This window comes from Ananas comosus, unplaced genomic scaffold (genome assembly GCF_001540865.1).
Source record: "Ananas comosus cultivar F153 unplaced genomic scaffold, ASM154086v1, whole genome shotgun sequence".
Lineage (NCBI taxonomy): Eukaryota > Viridiplantae > Streptophyta > Magnoliopsida > Poales > Bromeliaceae > Ananas > Ananas comosus.
The window spans coordinates 17407-43398 of NW_017893362.1; the positions used below are offsets into that span (position 1 = coordinate 17407).

At 41.2% G+C, this 25992-nt stretch overlaps 1 protein-coding gene across 1 annotated transcript; it reads right to left on the reverse strand.

Annotated features, from left to right (window-relative positions):
* Window positions 1-4153: 4153 nt before the first annotated feature.
* On the reverse strand, window positions 4154-11829 carry LOC109705775 (monodehydroascorbate reductase-like). The gene is made up of 10 exons (XM_020226560.1): window positions 11665-11829; window positions 11206-11277; window positions 10226-10277; window positions 9405-9485; window positions 8004-8122; window positions 6595-6814; window positions 6290-6408; window positions 6086-6211; window positions 4854-4994; window positions 4154-4766 (listed from the first exon to the last, which is right to left on the reverse strand). Exons 1-10 carry the CDS (start codon window positions 11716-11718, stop codon window positions 4443-4445), a joined length of 1308 nt encoding a protein of 435 aa, XP_020082149.1. The 5' UTR covers window positions 11719-11829; the 3' UTR covers window positions 4154-4442.
* Between the last annotated feature and the right edge of the window lie 14163 nt (window positions 11830-25992).

A 25992-nucleotide genomic window follows, 5' to 3' on the forward strand; every position in this document is an offset into this window, starting at 1 on the left:
AAAATATTATTCTTACACTAGAACCTTGCAATTTGCTAAAGTTCAGTGTGCTACACTACCACTTAGCCACATATCACATTTACCTTATAATGCATGAATTCCCTACACATATACATACATGCTCAAAAGGCGACAAGATATAATAGGTCATTCGAAGACTTTGGATAGCACCACCCACCTTGTAGTGATACCAGAGTGCGAGAAACCACCTCCCATGATTTATGGACGTCCGCTACTCTCGACACACAACAAACGAAGCCGAAATGAGGATTTTCCTAAATAGCTCGACATAGACTCGTCGAAACTTCGATCCGAGTCTCCCAACGCGTCAGTTTACACTTCAATTAGGGTTACAAGAGATCAAACCTATATTAGATCTCCCATTTCACAAAACCCCATTTTTACTCTAGGGTTCATACATGATACCCCAAAACACAATTTTCTTAGGATTTTCTAGCATAGAACAAGCTCTAGAAATCCAAGAAACTTCAAAACCCAACAAATTAGGGAATTTAAACCAAACCCTAACCAAGAAATGCAAGAAACCTACCTTAGATTCTTGCTCCACGAAATCTCCTTGCCTTTGAGCTTCTTGTCCACCGAATCCACTAATTTCTACCTTCAATTTCTCTCAAGTACCACCTTGATGAAGAATATCTAGAGAGAGAAGGAGAAGGAGATGAGAAGGAGATAAGAACAAAGCTATCTTTCATGCATGGGAATAATAGGTGTAAGGGTTAGGGTATTTATAGGAGCCCCACAATTGCGTTTAAACCCCTCACATTTCCCATTTTGCACTATTACAAAATAGTTCTTTTCAGTTTGGGTACCGATACTCGGGTTCTAGTACCGGTACCCGGTGCTTCTAGCACTAGTACACAGTCTCCATACCGGTACTAGCCCCCCAAACTCGAGGGCTACGAAATCCTTGATCTTCACATAGTACCGATACACAACACTAGTACCGGTACCCAGCCTCGCACATTCCGAATCCCGAGAGCTGTGACAACACACACCATCTGGGTACCGGTACCGCATTGCTCTGGTACCGGTACTCAATGTCAAACCTGCACTTTGACAAGAGCAATGCTCCGGAGTCTGTTTTCGCATTCGGTTTACGCGGAAAACACCTAAACCCCTCCGAAACTCACGACTAACCATCCCCATGCCTCCGAAGTAGCTCGGGGACGTCGCAAATCATACTCGTGCCTCACTTTGATCAATTAGATCAAAGTTAGCATCGTAACTCGGAGATTCGGTATGTTACAGTCTGTATGCACGCCCGAATCAACAAAAGTGGCGGTGGCGGGGCATGACATTACTGTTGTTTGTGGTGCTCTAATTGTCACACCCCGCGACCGCCAATTTGGTCAGTTCAGGCACGTTCACAGACACCGAACGAACAGAACCTCCCCTGTCCGCCCAAGTTGGGTTGTTGGTTGAGTGTCGGCCTATTTCTGGAAAATATTAGGCGCGAGAACGAGTTCCTAACATCAAAATATGTAAATTACAGATTTTAGAATTGAGTACCGATACCGATTTGATGTATCAGAACCCTATAGAGTGCCGAAATGAGCAGCTCTAGAATTTTACGGAACCGGGTTGTGAGTACCGGTACCGAGCTGAGTACTGGTACTGCATCGGAGGGGTAGCAGAATGTAGTTATAAACCCAAATTTTCAATGTACGGATTCTGCGGGACTGAGCCCTTGGTACCGGAACTGCGAGGTACCGGTACTCCAATTCGAGTACCGGAACTGTAAGGTACTGGTACTCCAATTCGAGTACCGGTATACTCAATGCTGCAGAATGCAGTTTCATGCAGTTTGCAATTTGTGTGTTGTTGGGGGTTCTTTTGGGGTTTGTTACATTATGTGTATAACCCCACACAATCCCCTCATGCCTCTCTTTATGCTGGAGGTAGAGAGAGTTAGGGGTGAGTTTTTCTCTCTCTCTCTTGAATTTCCTCCCTAATTCCTTTTAGATTGAGATTTTGATCTCTTTTTCTTCTTCCCCTCCATGGAAGTTTGCTACTTGGTCCTTGAATGAGGCTTGGGAGTTAAGAAGGGAGCTGGAGCTTGTTTGAGGATTAATCTCCAACCCTAGCATTGCTTAGCTTGGTTTGGAGTTTTTATTGAGCTTTGTACTCTTCTTGCAATTTTTAAGTGTGGATTTTGCAAGATTTGTGAGATAAAATTTAGTTTTGAGAAAACTAGGGTTTAATTTAGAGTTTCTTAATTTAGACCCTTTGGAATTAAATTGTTGTGTAGAACTCTATTTTAGGTTGGATTTGAAGCTTTCTAGCCTTGGTTTGAGCTTTGAACAAATTCTTCTTGGTTAAATGTACTTTCCACCTATTTTATGTGTGATTTTTAGTAAATTTCGTGGGAAGCTTGTTAGAAGCTTGTAACCCTTTTAGAATTTTTCTTAGGGTGCTAGAAGTCCCGCAGACAACTTCGTTCGAGAAAACGAGGTATTCGGTAGGTTTGACCTCACCAAAAATGGGTGAACTCCCTCTATGTCTTCTACTTTGCTTTAAGACTTGAATTGATGCATATTCATGCTAGTTTTAACGTGATAGAATTTTCAAATGCATGCTACACACATGTTACATGTAGGGGTTTTATGCTCCATGTAGTAGGAGCTTATAGTGTGGTTATGTATACTAAGTGGTATATAATGGTGTTTCCTCTTATACAACAATAGAAAGCATGTTAAAGATGAGTAAATGATATGTCTCTTAGACCTTATATGGTTAATGGAATTAATGGATCAACTTGCATGTTAATCAATATATTTGTTATAGACAAGGTAAATGTAACATATTGTATGGTAGTGGCAAAGTATGAATTTAAACATGTTGTACTTAATTTAGTTAAACAATTATAATTTAACATTGTGACATAATTCTCGACCTCTAGGTCGCTAGTTGACATACCATATTTTAGACATGACGAATGAAATCCCTATGTTGTTGATTACGCTTACTTGTCATTGTGCTCATTCGGATAAGCTTGTGGGGGTCGCTCCCTAAAAGCCGGCACTCCGGAGTTAGGCTTTACGACATTATGCTCGCCCGTGCAGAATTGAGCGCCGAAGTGAATTGCCGTGGGCGAGGCTCATTTCTAGCGGAAAAATATTGACTATCACGGGGCCATTAGGTACGGCGCAAGCCGGGACTATACCTTGTGTAAGTTCTCATTGATTTGGGTAATGACAATTAAACTTAATGATCGGACATCAGTGCTAGATAGTGCATGACATTGGACATATTCATTAGTTATTTAATGCTCATTCATGTAATAGAATAGATTTCATACATGTTAAATAACATAGTAAATTGGAGGCATAGTAGTGCTAGAACTTTTAATTCTCGAAAATTATTCATACTTTACTATTAGTCATTTTTCTACTGTTGCCTCAGTTGACCTAGTGGCGTAATTCGCTTTTCTCGACAGCTTACCTACTGAAAACTATTGTTTAATAGTTCTCACCCTCATGTATTTATTATTTTTGTTTCAGAGCCTTCCACTGCGAGAGAAGTTAGGGACCATGGCAAGAGAGTCGCGTCTAGCTAGAGTTTTTAGGAGATACCTGCATAGGTGGACACCTTTCTTTTCTTTAACTTCCAAAGGAGTAAATAAAATTGAACCACTCGTTTAAAGGTTGCAAGATGTACGCCATGGCATTTCACGTCCTCACGTTACAATACAACGGTGCATTTTAAAAATAAAATCCTCAGACTACCTTTTTCTTCTAATTTTTATAAACAAATCCCTAAATAGTAAGGTATTTATAATCATTGCTAAGAAAATTCAACACATCATAAAAATGCAGCGCACTATGTTCTCTTTCAAAAGAACGGAAGGGAAAGGTAAACCTCTGAAAAAGCTGAGGCAAACAGTGAAATTAACACATTTTTAGAGTATTAGCTTTTATTTGTAGATATCTTACTCCCCTACTTCTGTCTTTGTGATGAAGAGCGACGGCTCACCGGAACCCCAACAGATCTCAAGAACACTTTATGTTAGAAAGTTAATAAAATATGGAATGAACAGTGCGTCAAAATCAGCCCAAGTTCCAAACACTACATGAAGAAATATTGCGGAGAACACACAGTTCACCAAAAGATACAGATAAGTTTTCTCAGTATGTGATGGATACTAAAAGCATCTGCTGCATTTTGTGGCTTAGATCACGAGGTGTTTGTTGATTCGAAAGTTTATTTTCACTAGTTTGCTCAGTGTGGGATCAATCCGACCAAACACCATACTCAACTTACTATCATAATCTAGAAACACGAGATTACACAACACAATAAGATAGATTACAGGAAATCACAAAAGTTGACCAGAAGAACTATCTTAATTATTTGATGGACAGAGACCAGATTAAGGCACTCACTGACAGTGGAAAACAGCATGATTTCTCAATTATTTGGATTTATATTTTGCAAGCGAATTGGAGGCCCTCCTTTCTCAGTTCTTCCACATCTGCAACAGGTGGCTGGACCCTTGCTACCTTGGCAATCACCTTGTTCTCGTCTGGTGACCCGCCTTCGAGGAAAGCCCCAAATACCTTACCATCCTTAACCCAGTAAGAGCCAAACTTAGGTTTAGGCGATGCTGGGTCATTTTCACCGAAAATAACCGTGTCTCCAACATTGTCCCCGTAGAACTGCCACGATAGATCAAAGGCGCGGGAGTAAAAAAATGGCAGGTAGTCATACTCCTCAACAGATTCTCCCTTCTCACTTGCCTTGATTGCCTGAATAAAGCAAATGATATTTGGTGCTTTTACTTAACATTGCCAACAATGTTAGAAGAAGAAAATTAGTAGAATAGAATGGCGAACCTTCACTGCCTGTTCTGCAGATTTTCTGGCATGGTCGACATGCTCAACTCTCCGCAATTCACTGTACAACTTCATAGGAAAGGTGGCCACGTCACCAACAGCATACACACCGGGAATATTTGTTTCAAAGAACCCATCCGTCTGCCACAATACGGAGTACATGTTAATTAGTGATAGATAATCTAGTAAATTAGATAAACATTGTTCAGTCGCGAGAGAGAGAGAGAGAGAGAGAGAGAAAGAGAGAGACTTCATTGGATAGTTAAAGAAGAACAAAAAAAAATAAGGAGAAATGATCGAGGTCCTTCCAAAGAATTTACTCAGAACACCTATTTTTGTATTAAACCTGGAACTGACTTGCAAAATAAATGAGCAGTAAATAGTTTCAATTCCTTTCGCATAGCACTAAAAGCTACAGAGTTTTCGTTTTCTTTTCCCCTCAAAAGATATTTTCATTTTTCTTTTTAATTGCTTCACATAGCCCCCAGAACCTCAACACCCTAAAAGCTACAGAGTTTTCGTTTTCTTTTCCCCTCAAAAGATATTTTCATTTTTCTTTTTAATTGCTTCACATAGCCCCCGGAACCTCAACACCCTAAAAGCTACAGAGTTTTCGTTTTCTTTTCCCCTCAAAAGATATTTTCATTTATCTTTTTAATTGCTTCACATAGCCCCCAGAACCTCAACACCCTAAAAGCTACAGAGTTTTCGTTTTCTTTTCCCCTCAAAAGATATTTTCCTTTTTCTTTTTAATTGCTTCACATAGCCACCAGAACCTCAACGCCCTAAAAGCCCCACCCAAACAACCAAGCATGGAGAGGCCACGAGGGCCAGAATCTTTTTTGAGCACTAACCAATTTCCTATCCCTGACATATGGCCCCACACCAAGGTGCCTTACCACCTAACTTAGGTTGTTAGGCCCCTCTAAAGAGATCCAATCTACCATTACCAGAAATTCTAGAGAAAATTCTGCGATAAAGCTTACACTCAACCTGAGGTTATTTTTATAGAAAGCAGGTTCGCAATCATAAAATGATCTCGTCGATGCTTAGATTACTATATCAATAACACTTCAATATAAACTGACTTTCAAGTCAGTTATGGGTGAATCCCAAAGAGTACTCACATCGAATGTTTCCCTAAATTTTAAAAGGTAAACTTCAAATACCTGATGCATGCATGCTCAAGTAGTAGACAACAAAGGAACATAATGCATAGGGCATAAACTGACCTTGATTCCGCCTTTTTCTTCTGCAACCTGACCTTTAAAGAGAGTTGTCAGTGGTCTTGCACCAACACCAACAACAACAATATCAGCATCAAGCACTCTCCCATCCTTAAGTTTTACTGCAGTCACCTGAACAAATAAACAATGTGATCAATCCAAACTTCCTAAGAGCTGGAAATTTAAATGAGCAATAAAATAGAGACTTACATCCCCTTTTTTATCAGAATCAAACCCAACGGCCACTGTACCCTTCACAATTTTGACCCCTTTATTAGCATAATAGCCCTCATAGAATGCAGCAATATCAGCCGTAAAAAGCCGAGGCACTACATAAAACAAAGGTTAAATTAAGATGCATTCAATTGCCAACAAACTCAAAACTAGGATAATGGACGATCGGATTGCTATATCCGAAACAGATAGAACCCTAACCAAAATGTTTTGATAAACTACCAAACAACTATGAACTGACCGAAAATCAGATAAAGCTTTAATTATCGAACTGAACTTACTGCACCAAGGTTCAGGGTACACCATCGTGACATCAAAGTTGTTGATTCTCAAGGCTGCACTAAGTTCAAGACCAATGTATCCACCTCCAACAACCACGGCCTTTCCACCTTTTTTTGCCTCTATTGCTGCAACAAGCTTATCAGCATCATCAATTTCCCTCAGGTAAAGTATGTAGTTGAAATCTGCTCCTTGAACACCAAAGTCAGAGAGCTTAATGACCTGAACAATAAAATGAATGAAACTTAAGATTTTATCTAAAACAGGAACAGCCTTTTGATACTTGGAAAGATATATATATATATATATATATATATATATATAGAGAGAGAGAGAGAGAGAGAGAGAGAGAGAGAGAGAGTCCGGCTACAATGATTGATAAGCACCAAGCAACTTGCGCTATCAAATGTTTCTTACTGTTAGATCTACCCTTTGATCATTTTCACCCGATTTAAAGGACTTTTTTTTTCCCCATACTATTCAACCACCACCCATTCAACCCTCAGGAGAACCACTATCATCCTAAACCGTACATCGTTCATCAAGGACCGAAAAACTTAAGTAGCACCCAATGACTTAGGTGCTAATTAATAAAGTGTTCTAGCCTTGTTCTAATATGATATATTATGTATATATATATATATATATATATATAGGGTATATATATATATAGAGAGAGAGAGAGAGAGAGAGAGAGAGAGAGAGAGAGAGAGAGAGAGAGCTAGGCTCCTATGCTTTCGAAAGTACGGAGGCCTCCATACTTGTAAGTTGTTTTCGATGATGGGACATCCGATTCAGCGATCGGTTCCGTTAGACATGATCTATGCTATTGGAACTATCTAGAAACTAAATTTCATAATTTTTTTACTTCGTTTGCCTAGTGAACGAGTAGTCTCAAAATGAACGGCTGAAAATAAAAATCTTATAAAAAACAGTAATAAAAGGCTCAAATTTCAAATCGAAAGTATTATTCTTGCTCTTGATGTTAAGTAGAATTTTCTATTAAAGTTTCATGTAACTTGGATACTTCTACACCGTTGAACTTACAAACGTGCCACATCGGCCGTTAAAATAGTCATTTTTGAGATCCTTTGATCACTTGGTTAATGATGTCGAAAAATTATGAAATTTGGTTTCTAGATAGTTCTAATAGCGTAGATTATGCCTAATGGAGCCGATCGTCGAATCGGATGTCCTATCATCAAAAACAACTTACAAGCACGGAAGCCTCCGTACTTTCGAAAGCACGGGAGACCTACTCTATATATATATATATATATATATATATATATATATTGCAAAGCATATTATATAAGCTACAGCTACAGTCCATCCACATTAAAAAGAAATAGAAATTCCACAATTGAGAGCATATTGCAGAAAAAACATTGCTCATTCTAAAACAACGTACAGAGGAACCAGTAGCAATTATCAAAATGTCATAAGTAAAGGCCGTTCCAGTTGCACTAGTCAAAGTCTTGGAGGTAAGATCAGCTTTCACAATTTCAGTATTGAGTATTAATTCTATGCCTGCCACAAGAAATAACCATTGTTAGCATTAAGGCCTAGATAAAGACTTCGAGAAAGATAGTTACAAACTTAAAATATCGGCAAAGAATGTAGTGGCGTAAAAATGTATATTACCATTGCAGTAGTAAAACCAAGATAAATTTGGTCATACCAAGATCGCATTACTAAGAGATGAAGTTCCACTAAAGTTACTGATCATGATGGCTAGCAAAGTGGCGGTATTTGCATATGAATCAACCTTTCAAAGTAATTTTTGAAAAGAAGGGTTATCACTGATACTTCAGGCCCAGTATGGTAGTACATTAAAAAATATGATGACAAGCAGAAGACTCGCTAATATTGTTACTTCAAAAGTATCTTGTGTAACCTTAAGTAAAGGAAATCACAATTCTATGGCTAACAAAACCGACAAAGTACCTTATCGAGAAGACATTTAGGGCATGTTTGGTCCACCTATTTTAGACTATGGAATCGGAATGGAATTCATTGATTCCAATAGTTGCCGTTTGTTTTATAGGAATCGAATTCCGATTCCCATTCCACTCCGGAATGGGAATGGTCAAATCCATTTATGATCCAATCCGGCTTTGAATCCCGGATTGGCTCATTTCAAAGTAAACTATTCAAAATCCTCTTTCACCAACACCTACCTCCTCTCCCTTCATCACTTTTTTCTTTCTTAATCAAAACCCTCTCTCAAAAATTTTAAATTTTCATTCCAATTTCCATTCCAATAATGAACCAAACATTTTTGAATGATTCGTCATTCCATTTCCCATTCCAAAACAATCCAATTCCATTTTCCATTCCTATTCCAATCATGAACCAAACATGCCCTTAGTTGAATTTTTCCACTCAACACTTTTGCTCCATACTTAACACTTAAAAAAATTCTATCAACTTAAAGCTACAAAACTTCATGTTAGCCAAGAGGATCTGACACACATCTATATTTCAAAAAATATTATCTAAATCTTATAAAATATTTCACTAATGGACATTACTAAGAGGCCCTTTACTACAGCTCAATTTGGACTGATCCAATTCATCCTTGTTCACATAGTTCCGCACTTTTATCATGAGTAAGATGTCGTAGCTAGTAACCTTCATATCTTCTATCTCTGATACTCAAATCTAGACATAGACGACAGGACGAACTCAATGCATGATCCAAGTCAATGCTGATTAGTATAGAATATAGGTATACATCAGAAGTTCAGGACTGCCTTTAGTAAAATATCATTCCAATGAAATCAAATCAAAAGAAAGAAACAAATTTCACCTTTTTCAGAATACCATTCAGGCAGTAACCTTTCACCTCCACTTCCTACGCACACGTGAAAGCCTGGAAGTCTTGCAGCACCTGTAACTCAGGACGTGTAAACGTAAAGGCACTATTAGCATTGACAGACAATGAGAGAACCCTTTTGTAAAGAGGCCCAATAATTACTGATAGTTTTTCTCCTTTTCAAGCTTATGACAATAGAAGTAATATGAACTGGTAAAACAACAAGGAGAAATTGTAACTAAAGCAGACTGTGCAAGCTATAAAAATGAGACAGCTCCATTCTCTCCATAACCATTTCATCTGGAACCTAAGCTGATGACTAGTTGAGCCACATATTTGAGAATGAGTAGAACATGACACGTAAAAGTACCTTCCACAAACTAAATAATGATTTGATGATAGATGCGGAGTAAGCAATAAAGAAATAAATTTTGTGAGAAATTCATCTCACGTTTGCATTTTCAAGATTTGAAAGCCAAAGCTAGTTGCATGAGGTAACATTTGCCTCCCTTATGAAACAATTGGCTGAGCGTTTCAACAAGCGAGTACATTAAATTCTTAATTTCTAATGCATTTTCCAGATATAACAAGAGGATTTTTGGACCCGTAAGTAACTTCATCTGCACCATGGCCTATATTTGGGTCCACTATGGCAGCTGACAAGGCCTAACTTTGGGTTATAAAAGAAAACAGAGAGAGAAAAGAAAAGGATGGCGCACACACAAACATAAAAAAGAAAAAAGCAAAAGAACTCAAGACAGAACTCTTGTCTAGAATGATAAGTAACTAGTTCCATAATGAATGAGGAAATTTACCTTGAGGAAAAAGGTATCCTTTGCTAAGCGCCGGACGTTCATATGGAGCCACCTGAACCACAACAGCAGTAAGAAATACACACCAAAATGAAAAGGGAAAACAAGGAATATGCTCCTAAATAATGTTCAATTCAGTGATAAAAATGGTCATTGCAAATAAAAGCATGAAATTACTGAGTAAAACTAATTTACTAGTTACATTCCTGTCTTTTACTCTAAAGGATCATCGGAGCATGAAGAAAAACTCTAATATAGAGTTGATTAACTTATGTTATCTACAAAGTTTTTGCCCAATTGCCCATGCCTTATAGATGACAAATCAGGATAACACAAGAAAAGAAATCAGTAATAGTTTACGTAGCAATAATAAAATCTTTTTATATTCCAGACTCGCAACGAGAGAGAGAGAGAGAGAGAGAGAGAGAGAGAGAGAGAGAGAGCTAACAGACGAAGACAGCAGAAATGCAAGATCAGATGAAGCATCATGATCAGGTATAATTTTGGAGAGAGATAACAGACAAAGACAGCAGAAATGCAAGATCAGATAAAGCATCATGATCAGGTATGATTTTGGAGTATTATTCTGTACTTTTTTTTTTTTTCTTGTCTCTCTCTGGAGACCTTAAATGAAATTAGATCCGATGATCTAGTTAGTCAATAAAACATACAGCTGACAGCTCATTTCGTAAAACCAAATGTATCCGAAAGAACAAGAGGGGACCTTTTTCTTGATCCATTGAGAACAATACTATCTTCGCTAAGAAAGTAACCTAATCCAACAAGGCCATTAAAACCTGCTAACGTCAGTCACTACTTGCTAAATAAGCGCAACAACGACCAATCCACCATTCGGCTTTTAACCACTGAATCCACAACGGCAGCAAGTGTTATTACCAACTAAACATCATATGATCATAGAAGCAAAAATTCCCAGCAACAAAAGAATTATCACTTGCATCAGAAATATACACTCCTCATACCGCTTCCTTCGATATGATAGCGAGCTCTCCGGGGTTAAGCCCCTGCTTAGCAAACTCCCTTGCCGCATAACCCTACAAATTCAGACCATAAGCTCACCAATTAATCGGCCACCAATGGAACAAAGAAAATCTCAATAATTCAGCAAATTGCTTTACTAACTAGTCCAGCTGCTCAGATCCGAAGAAAAACAATTGCATAAAACCAAAAAAAGTCACCTCTGCTTTTTAACTATGACTTATCGTCCACAGCAAAAACTTCCATTTAGTAATGGAATTCTTCTTAAGAAAGAGCAAAAAAGGGCGACAGACAGCAGCGATCAGGGGCAAGAGATAGTTAGATAACGAATATTAAAAAAGAGCAAAAAAGGGCGACAGATCGCAACGATCACGGGCAAGAGATTTCTTATAAGAAATTGGGGTGAGAAAAAAAAAAGAAAATAACAAAAAAAAAAAACTCACCCCGGCAACACCGCCGCCGAGGACGACGTACTTGAAGTGCTTCTCCTCCGACATGGATGGAGATTCAAATTGACAAAGTTAGATGGAAAAAGAAGGCGAGGAAGAGAAGGATCGATGCGACGACACTTGTCGAGGAGTGAAACGGAAAGAGGAGGAGCCAGAGCAGGCGTCTGTATGTGAGAAATATATACAGCGACAGGTTGGACGGCAATTGGCTGATGAAAAAGTTAAAAAAGTCAAAAAAAAAAAGAAAAGGAAAAAAAAAAGGTTCTTTTAGGAAATGAAAATGCAAAAATGCAAAAAATCAAAAAGTCCAGGTACACACGGTCGATTATGGACCGTTCGTCAGAGATGATGAATCTTGGACCACGTCATCAAATCCGCGCTTGCCAAATTTCGTTGTGGACAGGGCACAATAGTAACACAATCCTACTTCCTGCTCGTTTTAAAGCTTAGTAATAAGAGTGTCATTTTAGATGTTCGAATGGAACAGCAACCAAAAAAAAAATTTAAAGGATTGGAACAGCAACAAAAATTAAAGGATTTTTTTTTTTTGTGTTTAGCCTTCTAACAAATTTTTTTAACAAATAGTATCATAAAATTTACATTCATAAAATTGGTTCTCTCTTTACCACGTGAGTGCCACACGAGCGGCAAGTGAGGAGAAATATTAAGTTGAACACGGTGAGTCATTTTATCGTGTTTAGACAATATAAACGATTTACCGTGTCTAAACGGTGACGATGAATGCTTCCCCACACGCACCTCCTCTCTCTCTTCCCCCAACCACCCCTCCCCCTTTAGAGCCCTTTCTCTTTCTCTCTCACCCCTCTCTAGACCTCTCTTCCTCTCTCTCCATCTCCGTTTCCCTCTCTTCCTGTCAACTACCCTTCAAAGCCAGACCTCCCCTGTAGCACACTGAACTTTAGCAAATTGCAAGGTTCCAGTGTTAGAATAGTATTTTTAGCTATTTATGGTATTCCTGAGGGTCGTAGACTGTGTTCCGACCTATTACTCGCGTCTTGAGGAGCGAGAGTGGGTATTTAGCACCAAAACCTCAAAACTGTAGGTTTTGGGGTGCTGGGTACTGGTACCAGAGAGGGGTACCGGAACCCCGTCGCGCAACCGAGAGAGGGTGCTCTCGGCTTTGAGCTCTACGTGGCAGAGTACCGGTACTGACTTGGCCGAGTACCGATACTGGCGCCTGGTACCGGTACTACATCGCGGGGGTACCAGTACACTGCAATCTGTTTCCTTGACAAAGGCTCGTGTTTGCGCGTTCGACTGCAGGGTACGTACCGGTACTCCAGCCCGCGTACCAGTACGCAGTGCAGTTGCAGACTGCATATTTTGAGAGGTCTTTTTGGGATTGTTACACCTCTATATAATCTCCCACACCCCCATGAGGGGTTCTTTTATGCTGGAACCTGAGGAGAAGAGAGGTAAACTTCTCCTCTTCCCCTCTCCTGATTTCCTCTATTTTTCTTGAGAGATTTCATGGATTAATCTCCTTTTTTTTGCTTCTTCTTCATGGGTGTTGCCACTTGAACCTTGGAGAAGCTTTGGAGTAAAGGATTAGAGCTTTGTTGAGAAAAGATCTCCAATCCTAGCACCTTCTAGCTTGGTTTGGAGCTTGAGGAGAGGTTAGTAGCTTTGATTTTCTTCCTTAGATTGTGCTTGGAGAGGATTTTTGGGATGAAAACCCAGTTTTGGAAAGTAGGGTTTTATTTTGGGTTTTCTCTTAGTAGAGCCTTAGGGGCTAAATTGATGGTTCCAATGCTTTCCTTTAGGTTGGAATTGAGGTATTCTAGCTCTCATTGGAGCTTTGGTAGAGTTCATAGCCATACAAGGTATATTTCTATCTTTCATGGGTTGGTTTTTGAGGAATTCGTGGGATGTTTGTTCGAAGCCTTGTGGACAACTCCGGTGGGTTTGACTTGTGGACAACTCTGGTGGGTTTGACTTGTGGACAACTCTGGTGGGTTTGACTTGTGAACCCTCTTGGAATTTTTGTTAGGAAGCTAGAAGACTTGTGGACAACTCCGTTCACGCAAACGAAGGGGTTTCGAGGGGTATCCGGTGGGTTTGACCTCACTGAAATGGGTGAACTCCTCCTATGTCATTATCATTATTGTAAAATGAAAAATCATGCATATTCATACTAGATAGAGTATAAATTAAATTTTGAATGCCTAAGATACATATGTCATATGTCATGTTTTATAACCTCTATGTAGTTGAGAGAAAACTGTATAGTAAACTTGCATGTGAAATGACACTCTTTACATATTGTTAGAAATCATGTTTCATTTAGTGAAATGGCAAGTTTGACATGCTCTTGGACATAGAACTTATGCTTGATATAGTGAACATTAATGTCATATACTGACACTTGACTTAGTAAATGATTAAACCTTTACATAATGACATAGAGATAGACCGTTGGGTTATTAGTACTTATACCATGTTTTAGACATGATGACCATGGACATGAGATGGAAGATTATGCTTGCTTGCCATTGTGCTTATTCGCACATACTTGTGAGGGTCGCTCCCCACAAGCCGGCACTCCGGAGACAGCCTACGCGACACAAGCTCGCCCGTGCGGGATTGGGTGCCGAAATGGGATGCCGTAGGGAAGGCTCATTTCTAGAGTGAGAATGTTGACTACTTGTAATACACTGGACCTGTGCAAATTGCGAGGTTCGAGTGTTTGATTTGGATTCCGAGCTTTTCCACACCTGGTGGAAGGTCGTAGACTGTATTCCGACCTAAAAGTTCGAATTCTAGATTTTTGGCTAAGTCCTGAGAGTTTTTACTCTCGGGGACCGTTCCCTGGTGGGAGAGACCAGCCCCCCCGGAACAGTGTTGCGGCAGGACTTGAGGCAACCGGTCCCTGGCAGAGAGAGACCGATTCTCGAGAGCTTGTTCTGCGGGAGGGTCCTGAGAGACCGGTCCCAGCTGAGAGAGACCGGTCCCTCTAGACGAAAATTGCCCAGACCCGGGCAGTGCACAGGTTGGATTTTTGAGGGACCTAAGTGGATTTTATTACATGAGAGGGCTTATAGGCCATTTCCTCTCCCTCTCACCCTTATTTCTCTCCCTCACACTCTCTCTACACTCTCTAGAAAGAGAAGAAGAAGGAGAAGAAGAAGAAGAAGGAGTAGAAGGAGAGCAAGCTTGGAGGCCTTGGAGCATCTTCCTCTCCCTAGTTTCTCACCTTTGGTGGCTTGGAGCTTGTGGTTGGAGCTTTGTGGAGGATCAATCTTCAACCCTTGAGGATTTTGAGCTTGGTTTGGAACATCCTAGAGGTAAGTAGTTAGTTTTCTTCCTCTAGATACTAGTTTTGGAGCTTTAAACTAGATGAACCCCTAGATTTGGATTTTAGGGTTTATTTTGGGAATTTTTGACTTGAGGGCTTTGGGACCCAATTGATGGGTTTAGAATCTTGGTTTATGTTGGATTTGAAGGACTCTAACTCCCATTTGGAGATCGAGAGAGCTTTCTTCACACTTGGTGAGTTTTTCTCCACCTTAGCTTGAGATGGTTAATGATTGTGCTTTGTATTGTTCGTAAGCCCCGTTTGACTCTTGTTCCTACATCTTTAGGGTGCTAGGAGACTAATGGGCATCTTCGTCGGAGCTTACGAAGAGTTGCAAGAGTTGTGGTGGGTTTGACTTCATGAAATCGGGGCGAAATGGCCTCTATGTATTCTATACTTGTCGTAACGTCAATTTGAATGCAAATCTATGCTAGATAGGATTTATGTGAATTTTAGAACACTTAAAATACATGTGCTATGTGTAAGATAAATTTCACTCTATATAGTAGAGCATACTGGGTAACTTTCATACATGTGAGAAGTGTTCGAGATAGCAATGGGAATCATGTCCCTTATGTTAAGTTAACTTACAATTGTGTAATTGTAAACACTGCACTATGATTGGACTTAGTGATTAAAGTGTCATAAAGGGGCACTTGACTTAGTAACTATGAAACTGCTATAATGAGACATAGTGATGCCTTTGATATCTATTACTTCCATATTTTAGACATGATGACTTAGAGATAAGCCATTGAGATATGTGACATATTCCATGTTGTTAGACATGAGGACTTGATACTTGAGACGGATCTTACGTTACTTGCCATTGTGCTCATTCGCACATGCTTGTGAGGGTCGCTCTCTACAAGCCGGCACTCCGGAGATAGCCATCGCGATACATATTCGCCGTGCGGGATTAAGCGCCGAAGTGGATTGCCGTAGAAAAGGCTCATTCCTAGAGTGGAGATGTTGACTACCACGGGATCATTAGGCTCGGCATCGGCCAGACAGCCTATTGGTGGGTCTCAGGGCCAAACAGCCTTCGGGGGGGTCTCTTCATATTTGACTTTGAACATTTATCATGCCATGTGGACATTGATTAGAATAGTAAACAATGACATCTTTACTATTTAGCTTGTGGACATCTACTTTGGTACATTCATGCTAGTGTAGCCTTTTATTACTTGAGCAAAATCATGCTAAGTAGAAATATCTTGTGGTAGCAAGTATTCATGTTTATTTACTAGTTGTACTCATCGCTTTTGTTTAGACTTATACACTGACCCCTTTTTGTAGCTTTTGGGCCTGGTGGCGCATTTTACTGAAGTCAGTAATTGCTCACTGGGAACTATTATTCAATAGCTAGTTCTCACACCCCCTATTTCGTGGTTTTATTTCAGAGCTTTCGGCACCAGCGGAGGCACGGGATCGCGGCAAAGGAGTCGCATAGCTAGATAGCGGAGCTTGCTGTTGCTCCTAGGTGGTCACTCTCTTCTTTTTGGTTTTTGTGAGACAGAGAGTTTTGTTACCATGTATAGAGACCACCCATGTTTTTATGTTTAGCATTTGTATTTGGGATTCTTCTTGTACTACTTCACGCTTTTATCTAGTGGACTTTCGGCTTTATGTTCATTTCTTTTATTGTAGCCTCTAAATACACTTTACTCTAATACAGCTAGATGCTCTCTTTCTTCTTGCCTTATTTATCGTTTTGTTTTAGACGCCTTGTATGTTTTAGACATATGGCGGGTCTGGGCACGCGCCGGACGGGCTTTCGCTGGGTCCCGGGGCGTGACACTACTACGGGGCCATTAGGCACGGTGCAAGGCGTATTACACTTGTGTAGGTCCTAGTTAATTTGGATAATGACAAATAAAATATAATGTAGACATCACTACTAAGTAGTGCATACTAGTTGGACATGCTCATTCATGTTAGAATAGCTCTAATAATTATGAAACTTCATACTAAGTAGAGGTATAGTAGTTTAGTAAATCTTGTTACATGCTTATTATCCATGTTGTTATTTCAATTTCATGCTTACATACTACTTATGCCTCAATGACCTAGTGGTGTATTTCGGTGACGTCGGCGACTTACCCACTGAGAACTATTGACTAATAGTTCTTATTCCCATTTTGTTGTTGTTTTTGTTTACAGAGCCATCCACGCTAGGAGAGGCTATGAATCGCAGCAAAGGGGTCACATCTAGCTAGTCGTAGTGGGCAATTACTGACCTCAGCTCAATGCACCACTAGGCCCCAAAAGAAAAGGGTAAGTCCAAAAAGCAACAATAATAGTAAATGATTTACATTTAATGAAGTATGATTAAAATGCTAAACTACTACGTTGCAAATACACATGATGTCAAATGTGTTGTACCTCTACTTTGTCACAATGAAGTATGTCCAAGCATGACTAATATGTCCAATGTATGATGAATATGCTTTATCATGATAGCAAGTATACTATGATGCAATGAATAAGATTATCATGTATACTACAAGTCCCAACGCTATGCTATAAGCATGTAAAGGTAATCCAACTATTAAGTCTATCTAATAGTGATAGTCAATTTCCGGTTCAATGTCATTATTTCCAACATGTTCTAGGAACTACATATTGTAGTCCAGCTTGTGCCACTTAAGTGTCGATGGTAGCTCCAGCATTCCCACTCCAGGAATGAGTCTATCCCTCCCGACCCCGTAGGTTTCTCGATACCGCACGAGCGAACATAAGTCGCGTAGGCCAACTCCGGAGTGCCGGCTTGTAGGGAGCGACCCTCACAAGCATGTGCGAATGAGCACAAATGGCAAGCAAGCGAAAACATCGTCTCAAGTATCAAATCATCATGTCTCTAGCATGGTATTAGCCACTAGCATCCAACAATCTAGTTCTATGTCTCAAGGTGAAGTTCCAACTCTCACCATGCATAGTGCCTCTTTATGACACTTAAGCATTACTATAGGTCAAGCACACCACCTATTCCATATTCCATTAGTGACCTTAACACTAGGTTCATACATGACCCGAGCTCAATGCCGCTTAATGACATTAGCCCAATTATTCTCAAGTAGTACAAGTCCCCAAGCCTCTTTATGGCTTACTAAGATTCTTTAAGTCTCGAGTAGGAATAGCTTTAAATGCATGAAAGTAATATCCATTTTCACAATAGAAATTATGATCCCAAGTCTCAATAAGATGCCAATCATGTACAAGCCCCACTTGGTAGCTCTCTACTATATAGGGGTCCGATATTTCTTACACATAATATAGGCATGCTAAGCATCCTAAAATTCTCAATAAATACATTTATCATAGAAATCACGAATTTTTACTCTACGAAGCATAAAACATGGGGTATGAGAATTTCTCATATGCCAGGCTAAGTCAAACCCACCGAACCGTCGCGTAATCCCTCGTTTTGCCGAACGGAGTTGTCCACAAGTCTCAAAATACCCTAAAAGTAAGGAGCGAAGAGATACACAAGCATTACGAGCAACTCTAGGCCCAAACATTAACATTCTCACGAAAAGGGCAAAAACTTACCTAGGGAGTAGAAAATCTCTCTCAAGCTCTAAAAGAGAGCTAAAATCCTTCCAATCCAACCAAATGGAAGGTTCTAAGCCAATCAATTTAGCTCAAAAGGCCCTAGAATCACAATGCTCAAAATCAACCCTAAAAATCCTATTTTAGGGTTCCATAAGGTAAAATCTACCAAAACAAGGATCAAAGGTTAGAATCAAGGTACTAACCTCTCTAGATGCCTCAAAACAAGCTCCAAATCTTCTAGGGTTGAAGATTGGTCCACCACCAAGCCCTACAAGCAAACTCCAAGCCCCCCCAAGCAAGCTCCTCCTCTTCTTCTTCTCCTCCTCCTTCTTCTTCTCTCTCTAGAAGGTGTAGGGAGAGGGTGAGAATGAGGAAATGAGGAAGGGAGAGGGTGGAATGGCTATTTAGGCCTTCCAAAGTAACAAAATCCTAGAAGGTCCCTCAAAAAAATAAAATTGCATCAGCCCGGTCTGGGCAGATTTCACCCAGAGGGATCGGTCTCTCCGTGCAAGGGACCGGTCTTTCAGGTCGAACCCAAGAAACCCACGTTCGGGAATCGGTCTCTCCCCGCACGCGACCAGTCTCTCCCCGCGTGGACGCGCTCGGGGACCGGTCTCGCCTACCAGGGCCGGTTGCCTCACCGGCTGCGCAACACTGCTCACTGGGAGACCGGTTTCTCCTATCAGGGACCGGTCGCCGAGAGTAAAAACTCTCAGGACTCGTCCAGAACTCAGGTTTTCGAACTTTTTAGGTCGGAAAACATTCTACGACCCTCCACCAAGTGTGAAAAAGCTCGGAACACATCCAACCATTCGAACCTCGCAATTTGCAAAAGTCCAGTGTGTTACAAATATAATCCTAACATAGTAGTCAGAGCATAAATACTATCCTAATAGTAAAACAACAATTACTAAAGGATCATAACAAAAATAAAACGATAAAGAGTACAACTATCTCCAAAATATACATCATGTCATAACCAAAAGATACAATCGGAATCATATGGTGGTCTCTATACAAAAATGGTCAAGTACACCTTTACAAACTAAAACAAAAAGAAAGGTGTCCACATATACGGATATCTCCCAACAAGCTTTAGCTATACGCGACTTCCTTGCCGCGGTCCCTGGCCTCTCCTGTTGTGGAAGGCTCTGAAAACAAAAATAACAAATACATAGGGGTGAGAACTATTAAACAACAGTTTCCAGTAGGTAAGCCATCGAGAAAAGTGAATTACAGTAAACTCAAAATGTTCGTACCGTGTTCTAAAACTCCCAGTAGGTTAGAGGATTGCACGAACCGGAAGATCGACGGTCGCAACCCTCGCTCGAAGATGCGGGCCTTGTCCTCGTCGTCCCGCACGACGAAAGACACGCAATGAAGTAGCCAAGAAAACTCCCTCTCGTACTCGGCAACGGTCCGCTCGCCCTAGCGCAAGTTGCGCAAATCCTGCTCCATCTTCCTCTTGACGCTGGTCGGGAAGTAGTGGGCCAGTAGAAGCTCCTTGAACCTCTTCCAAGTAATAGCGGCCAAGTTGGTGCTGGGGTTCTCCTGAAGATCCAACCACTAGCGATAGGCCTTGCCGTCCAGGTGGTGAGTGGCGAGCAAAACTCGATCTCTCTCCTCCACGAAGGTATCGCGAAAGAGCTTCCCCATATGCATCAACCACTTTTCCATGATCCAGTGGTCGACCTTCTCGTCGTCGAAGATCCGGGGACTGCACCTCCTGAACTCGTTGAGGCGCTCCATGAGTCGGTCCCGCTCAGCTCCCTCAACCAACACGGGAAAAACAGCTCCAATCGGGGGTGCCCGAACAGGTGGCGCCGCCAAAGCCTCCTCCTGAGGCGCGGCTACGGGCGCTGCTCGCGAAGAACTGGGCACAGGGGATGGCACTCTCGGCGCGATGTCCACAACAGATGCTGGCGGTGTAGGGGCCTGGGCCCTGGAAGCTGACGCCTGCTGCAGAAGAAGATCCTCCAGGCGCTTCATCCGCGCCTCCTGTCGGCGCGCCGCATCGGCCTGCTGTTGGGCCGCCGCCGCCTGCTGAGCCACGAGATCAGTAAGAGTAGCGAGCCGGCTGCTCAACTCACGGACCTCGCTGGACTCGGAGGTAGCGGAGGTCTCGACCTCCTCCAAGTTTGCCGCATTGTCCGCCCCGGCAGATTGAGAGCGTGTAATCGGCATGTCACTACAACATCATAAAAGCGTAAGTTAGTAAAAACCCACGCTATCGCATCCCCGCTCAAAAGACAATACCCAAATCATGCGAAAGTAAGGAAGTGTTCTTCACCACTAACTCCCGATGTTACATTGTCGGCTGCCAACGTAACCCTCCGGGAAGTTAGAAGCTATACACTTCAATTTAACTCCACTTTCTAGAGTTATCAAAGATACCCAATCAAGATACTTTCGCTTGCAAGTCGTATAGACCTCGTCTCTCATGAGCCTATTTCCTATAGTCCAACCAGCCTAAGGTTTGCTAGGTCCCCTAAGACTCAACCCTAGGCTCTGATACCAAATTAATCTGTCACGCCCCGGGATACAGCGGAAGCCCGCCTGGCACGTGCACAGACCCGCCATATGTCTAAAACATATAAGGCGTCTAAAACAAAACAATAAAAGAGACAATACAAGAAAACATCTAGGAGTATCAGAGCATTATACATTATCTAGAGACTAAAGCAATGCGAAGAGTAGAAAGCTAAAATCATTAACAAACCGTAAAGTAATACAACCCAAGATCCAAAAATAAGTGCTAAAAAAGTATATAGGTGCTCTCTATACATAGTAAACAAATCCGTCGCTCTCCCAAAACATAAAAAGAGGGAAAACCACCTAAGAGTAAAAGTGAATCCTCGCTATTTAGCTAGCGATCCCCTTGCTGCGGTCCCGTGTTTCCGCCGGTGCAGAGGCCTCTGAAAGGAAAATATAAAACAGAGGGCGTGAGAACTATTAAATAATAGTTCCCAGTGGGCAATTACTGACTTCAGTGAAATGCACCACTAGGCCCAAAACTAAGCAAGTAAGGTAAATAAGGCATGTAAGAATAATATGAACAATTATTTGCTGAAATGGAAGCTCAATATAGCATGAAGTCACTACTTTCATCAGTACTAATCTACCATATGATCTCTACTTAGTATGGATTTGCATAAGTAATAAAAGTAACAACTACAAGCATGTGCACAAGAGTATCCAACATGTAAATGCATAAGTATGCAACTAGCCCAATGTCCAAAATGTAAATAGTAAAGATGTCATTATTTACTATTCTAGTCAATGTCCAAAAGGTACAATATGTCACCAGTAACCCAATCCTGTGGAAGCTACCCGTAGGTAGTCCAGCCTGCACCGTGCCAACAATGGCTCCGTGGTAGTCAACATCCCGACTCTAGGAATGAGCCTCCCCCACGGCATCCCATTTTTGCGCCCAATCCCGCACGGGCGAGCATATGTCGCGATGGCTATCTCCGGAGTGCCGACTTGTAGGGAGCGACCCTCACAAGTATGTGCGAATGAGCACAATGGCATGCAAGCGAATAAGTCCGTCTCAGGTCCGAGTGGTTCATCACTGTTTCATCGGATCTAAAATCCGGAATACAGCACATGTCCCAAAGGCCTGCCTCTATGTCATCGTGTCTAAAACACGGGATGTAGTAACTGTCTCAATGGCCTATCTCTATGTCATCATGTCTAAAACATGAAATATAACAGATTTCCAATGGCCTATTATCATGTCTCTAAGTTGCAGTTTAACAGTTTTCTAGTTCAAGTGCCCCTTTATGACACTTCTGTTTACTATGTCCCAATATGAATACTAAGTCTAAAAACTTATCATTCTAATCATTTTCCACACAAGAGACATGATCTTACATCATTCATTAGAACCTCAAACTCATGCATACCAATAATGCATATGCTTCTCTCTACAACATAGAATCAATCTTTTTCATGATGTACAATATAGGAATTTTAAGCATTCTAAAATTCATATAAATTCAATTCAACATGAATATGCATGTATTTATAGTGTACGAAAATATTTAATCGCGTAGGAGGCATTTCCCCATATTTCAATGAAGCCAAACCCACCAACGACAATGGAACCCTTCATTTGCTCCGACGAGGGCGTCCACCACTCTCCTAGTACCCTAAAGGTATGGAAACAAGTGTCACAAGAATCTTACGAATAATACCTAGCACAAACATTAAGCTTTCCAAGCTAAGGTGGAGAAAACTCACCGTACGCGAAAGAATCTCTCTCGATCTCCAAAAGGGAGCTAGAGTCCTTCAAATTCAACCTAAATCAAAGTTCTAAACCAATCAATTTGGTTCTAGAAGCTACAAATCCAAAATCCCCATTTCTAACCCTAAAATTCAAAATCTAGGGTTTCCAACAAGTAGAAACTACAAAACTTGATCCAAAAGGAAGATTAAATATACTAACCTCACAAGATGCATAAAACCAAGCTCCAAGCCAAGTGGAGTTGAAGATCTCCTCTCAAACAAGCTCCTCTTCAAGCTCCAAGCTTTCAACAATGGAGGAAACCAACAAAAAGTAAGGTGGAGAAGAGAGGAGAGATCAAAACCAACCAAAATCCACCAAAAAATGGAGAAGAATCAAAGGGGGAGAGTCTCACCTTGATCTCTACTGGTTAGGGCTCAAAAAGAGCAGCTATGGGGGCTGGGGTGATATTTATATAGGTTGCAACAATTGCAAATACACCCCTCCCCGAAACAACCCATTTTGTACTGCGTACCGGTACACGGGTTTGTGTACCGGTACACATTCCACGCACCAGCCCAACCCGAGCCTCGGGTTGGCACGAGATCTGCCTGCGTATCGGTACACAAGCCCCGTACTAGTACAGCCATCAGCGTGTACCGATACAGCCATCAACCCTGTACCGGTACACAACCCTGCTGAGGCTACCCGAGAGCTGACCAAAAATCCGACTTTTCGGATTTTGGTGCAAAGTTTTAAACCTCAATTCTCGGGACTCGAACAATAGGTCGGAACACTGTCAACGACCCTCCACAAAATGTGGAAAAGTTCAGAGCACGAAACAAACACTCGAGCCTTGCAATTTGCAAAGGTCCAGTGCGTCACACCGTAGGTTTCTCGATACCGCACGAGCGAACATAAGTCGCGTAGGCCAACTCCGGAGGCCGGCTTGTAGGGAGCGACCCTCACAAGCATGTGCGAATGAGCACAAATGGCAAGCAAGCGAAAACATCATCTCAAGTATCAAATCATCATGTCTCTAGCTGTCACGCCCCGGGACCCAGCGGAAGCCCGCCCGGCACGTGCCCAGACCCGCCATACGTCTAAAACGTATAAGGCGTCTAGCAACAACAATAATAAAAGCAATAATAAAAGACATTTAGGAGTATCAGAGCATAATAAATGTCTAACTGCTACAACAAGGGATAAGGTAGAACTGTAAATCCACTAAATAAGACATAAAGTAAATACAATAGGAAATCCCAAATACAAGTGCTATAGGTAGGTACATAGGTGGTCTCTACACATAGATACAAAAATCTCTCACACTCTCAACTACAAAAAGAAAGAGTAAACCACCTAGGCAAAGTACCGCTCCTCGCTAGCTAGCTAAGCGATCCCCTTGCCGCGATCCCGTGCCTCCGCCGGTGCCGAAGGCTCTGAAAAGTAAACCACAAAACGAGGGCATAAGAACTATTAAAAATAGTTCCCAGTGGGCAATTACTGACTTCAGTGAATGCACCACAAGGCCCAAAGCTACAAAAGATGTCAGTGACTATAAAAGTAGAAAGGCGACAGGTAAGTAAAAATGTAACTTACTACGACATGATATCTCTACTTAGCATAAATAGCAAAGAAGATGAAAACACCGTTTTGGAGTAGGTTTTATTTGGTTTTCTCTAGTAACGCCTAGGGCTAAATTGATGGTTCCAATCTTTCCTTTAGGTTGGAATTGAGGTACTCTACTCTCATGTGGAGCTTTGGTAGAGTTCATAGCCCAACAAGGTATATTCTATCTTTCATATTGGTTTTTGATGGAATTCGTGGATGTTTTGTCGAGCCTTGTGGACAACTCCGGTGGGCTTTGACTTGTGCGACAACTTCTGGTTCGGTTTGGACTTGTGGACAACTTGGTGGGGTTTGACTGTGAACCCTCTGTGGAATTTTTGGTTAGGAAGCTAGAGCACTTGTGACAACTCCGTTCACATAGCAAAACGAAGGGTTTCGGAAGGGGTATCCGTAGGTTGACCTCACTGGAAATAAGGTAAACTCGCGCCTAATGTTTCATTATCATTATTTGTAAATGAAAAACATTTTTGTCTATATTATTTACTATATATTTGTATGCTATATTAATTTGTAAGTTGCTTATATGACATATTCATTTATTTTTTGTCATTTGTTTTATAAGCCTCTATGTTTAGTAGAGAGAAATCTGTATATATAAATCTTGTCTTATGTGAAATTTGACACTTCTTTAACATATCTTGTTCAGAAATTCATGTTTGCATTTAGTTGAAATGCAGTTTTGACATGCTCTTGACATAGAACTTTTAGCTTGATATATGTGAATCATTGAATGTCATAATACGGGACTACTTGACTTAGTAATGGTTAAACTTACATTAATTGACATAGAGATGATTGACGCGTTGGGTTATTTAGTTACTTATCCATGTTTTATGATATGATTACCGTGGACTTGAGAGGAAGATTATGCTTGCTGTGTCATTGTGTCTTAATTCCACATTACTATGACGGTCGTCTACCTCACAAGCGCTGACTCCGGAGACAGCTCTCGCGACACAACTCGCACTGTCGGGATTGGCGCCGTAAGATTGGATGCCGTGGGGAGCTCATTTCTAGAGTGAGAATGTGAGCTACTTTGTTAATACACTGGACTCTGTCAAATTGCGAGGTTCGACGTGTTTTGATTTGGAGTTCCGTAGCTTTTTGCCAGCACTTGGTGGAAATCGGTGAGACTTGTTATTCCGACCTAAAATTTCTGATATTCTGGATTGTTTTTTTTGCTAAGTCCTGGAGAGTTTTTTACTCTTCGGGACCTGTTCCGTCCCCAGTGGAGAGACCTAGCCGTCTTTCATTTCCGAATAAGTGTTGCAGGCAGGACTTAGGCAATCTGTCCCTGGGCATGAGAGAGGATCGGGTTCCCGAGAGCTTGTTTTGCCGGGAGGGTCCTGAGATCCGTCCCTTGTTTTCAGCTGATAGAGACCGTCCCTCAGACGAATAATTGCCGCAGACCCGGCTATTGCCACAGGTTGGATTTTGATGGGACCTAAGTGGATGTTATTATCATGAGAGGGCTTTATTAGGCCATTTCGCTCTCCTTCACGCCTATTTCTTCTCCCTCACACTCTCTCTATATCCTCTAGAAGTAGAAAGAAGTGAGGAGAAGAAGAAGAAGAAGGAGTAGAAGAGTCAAGCTGGA

Bases quoted from the DNA above. Each gene is read 5' to 3' on its own strand.
- LOC109705775 (XM_020226560.1), bottom strand. From the start codon at position 11,718: ATGTCGGAGGAGAAGCACTTCAAGTACGTCGTCCTCGGCGGCGGTGTT. The intron at 11,278-11,664 runs GTGAGTTTTTTT...CTGAATTTGTAG, and splicing joins TCGGCGGCGGTGTTGCCGGG to GGTTATGCGGCAAGGGAGTT. The intron at 6,815-8,003 runs GTACGTTGTTTT...TTTATTGTTCAG, and splicing joins TAATTGCTACTGGTTCCTCT to GTCATTAAGCTCTCTGACTT.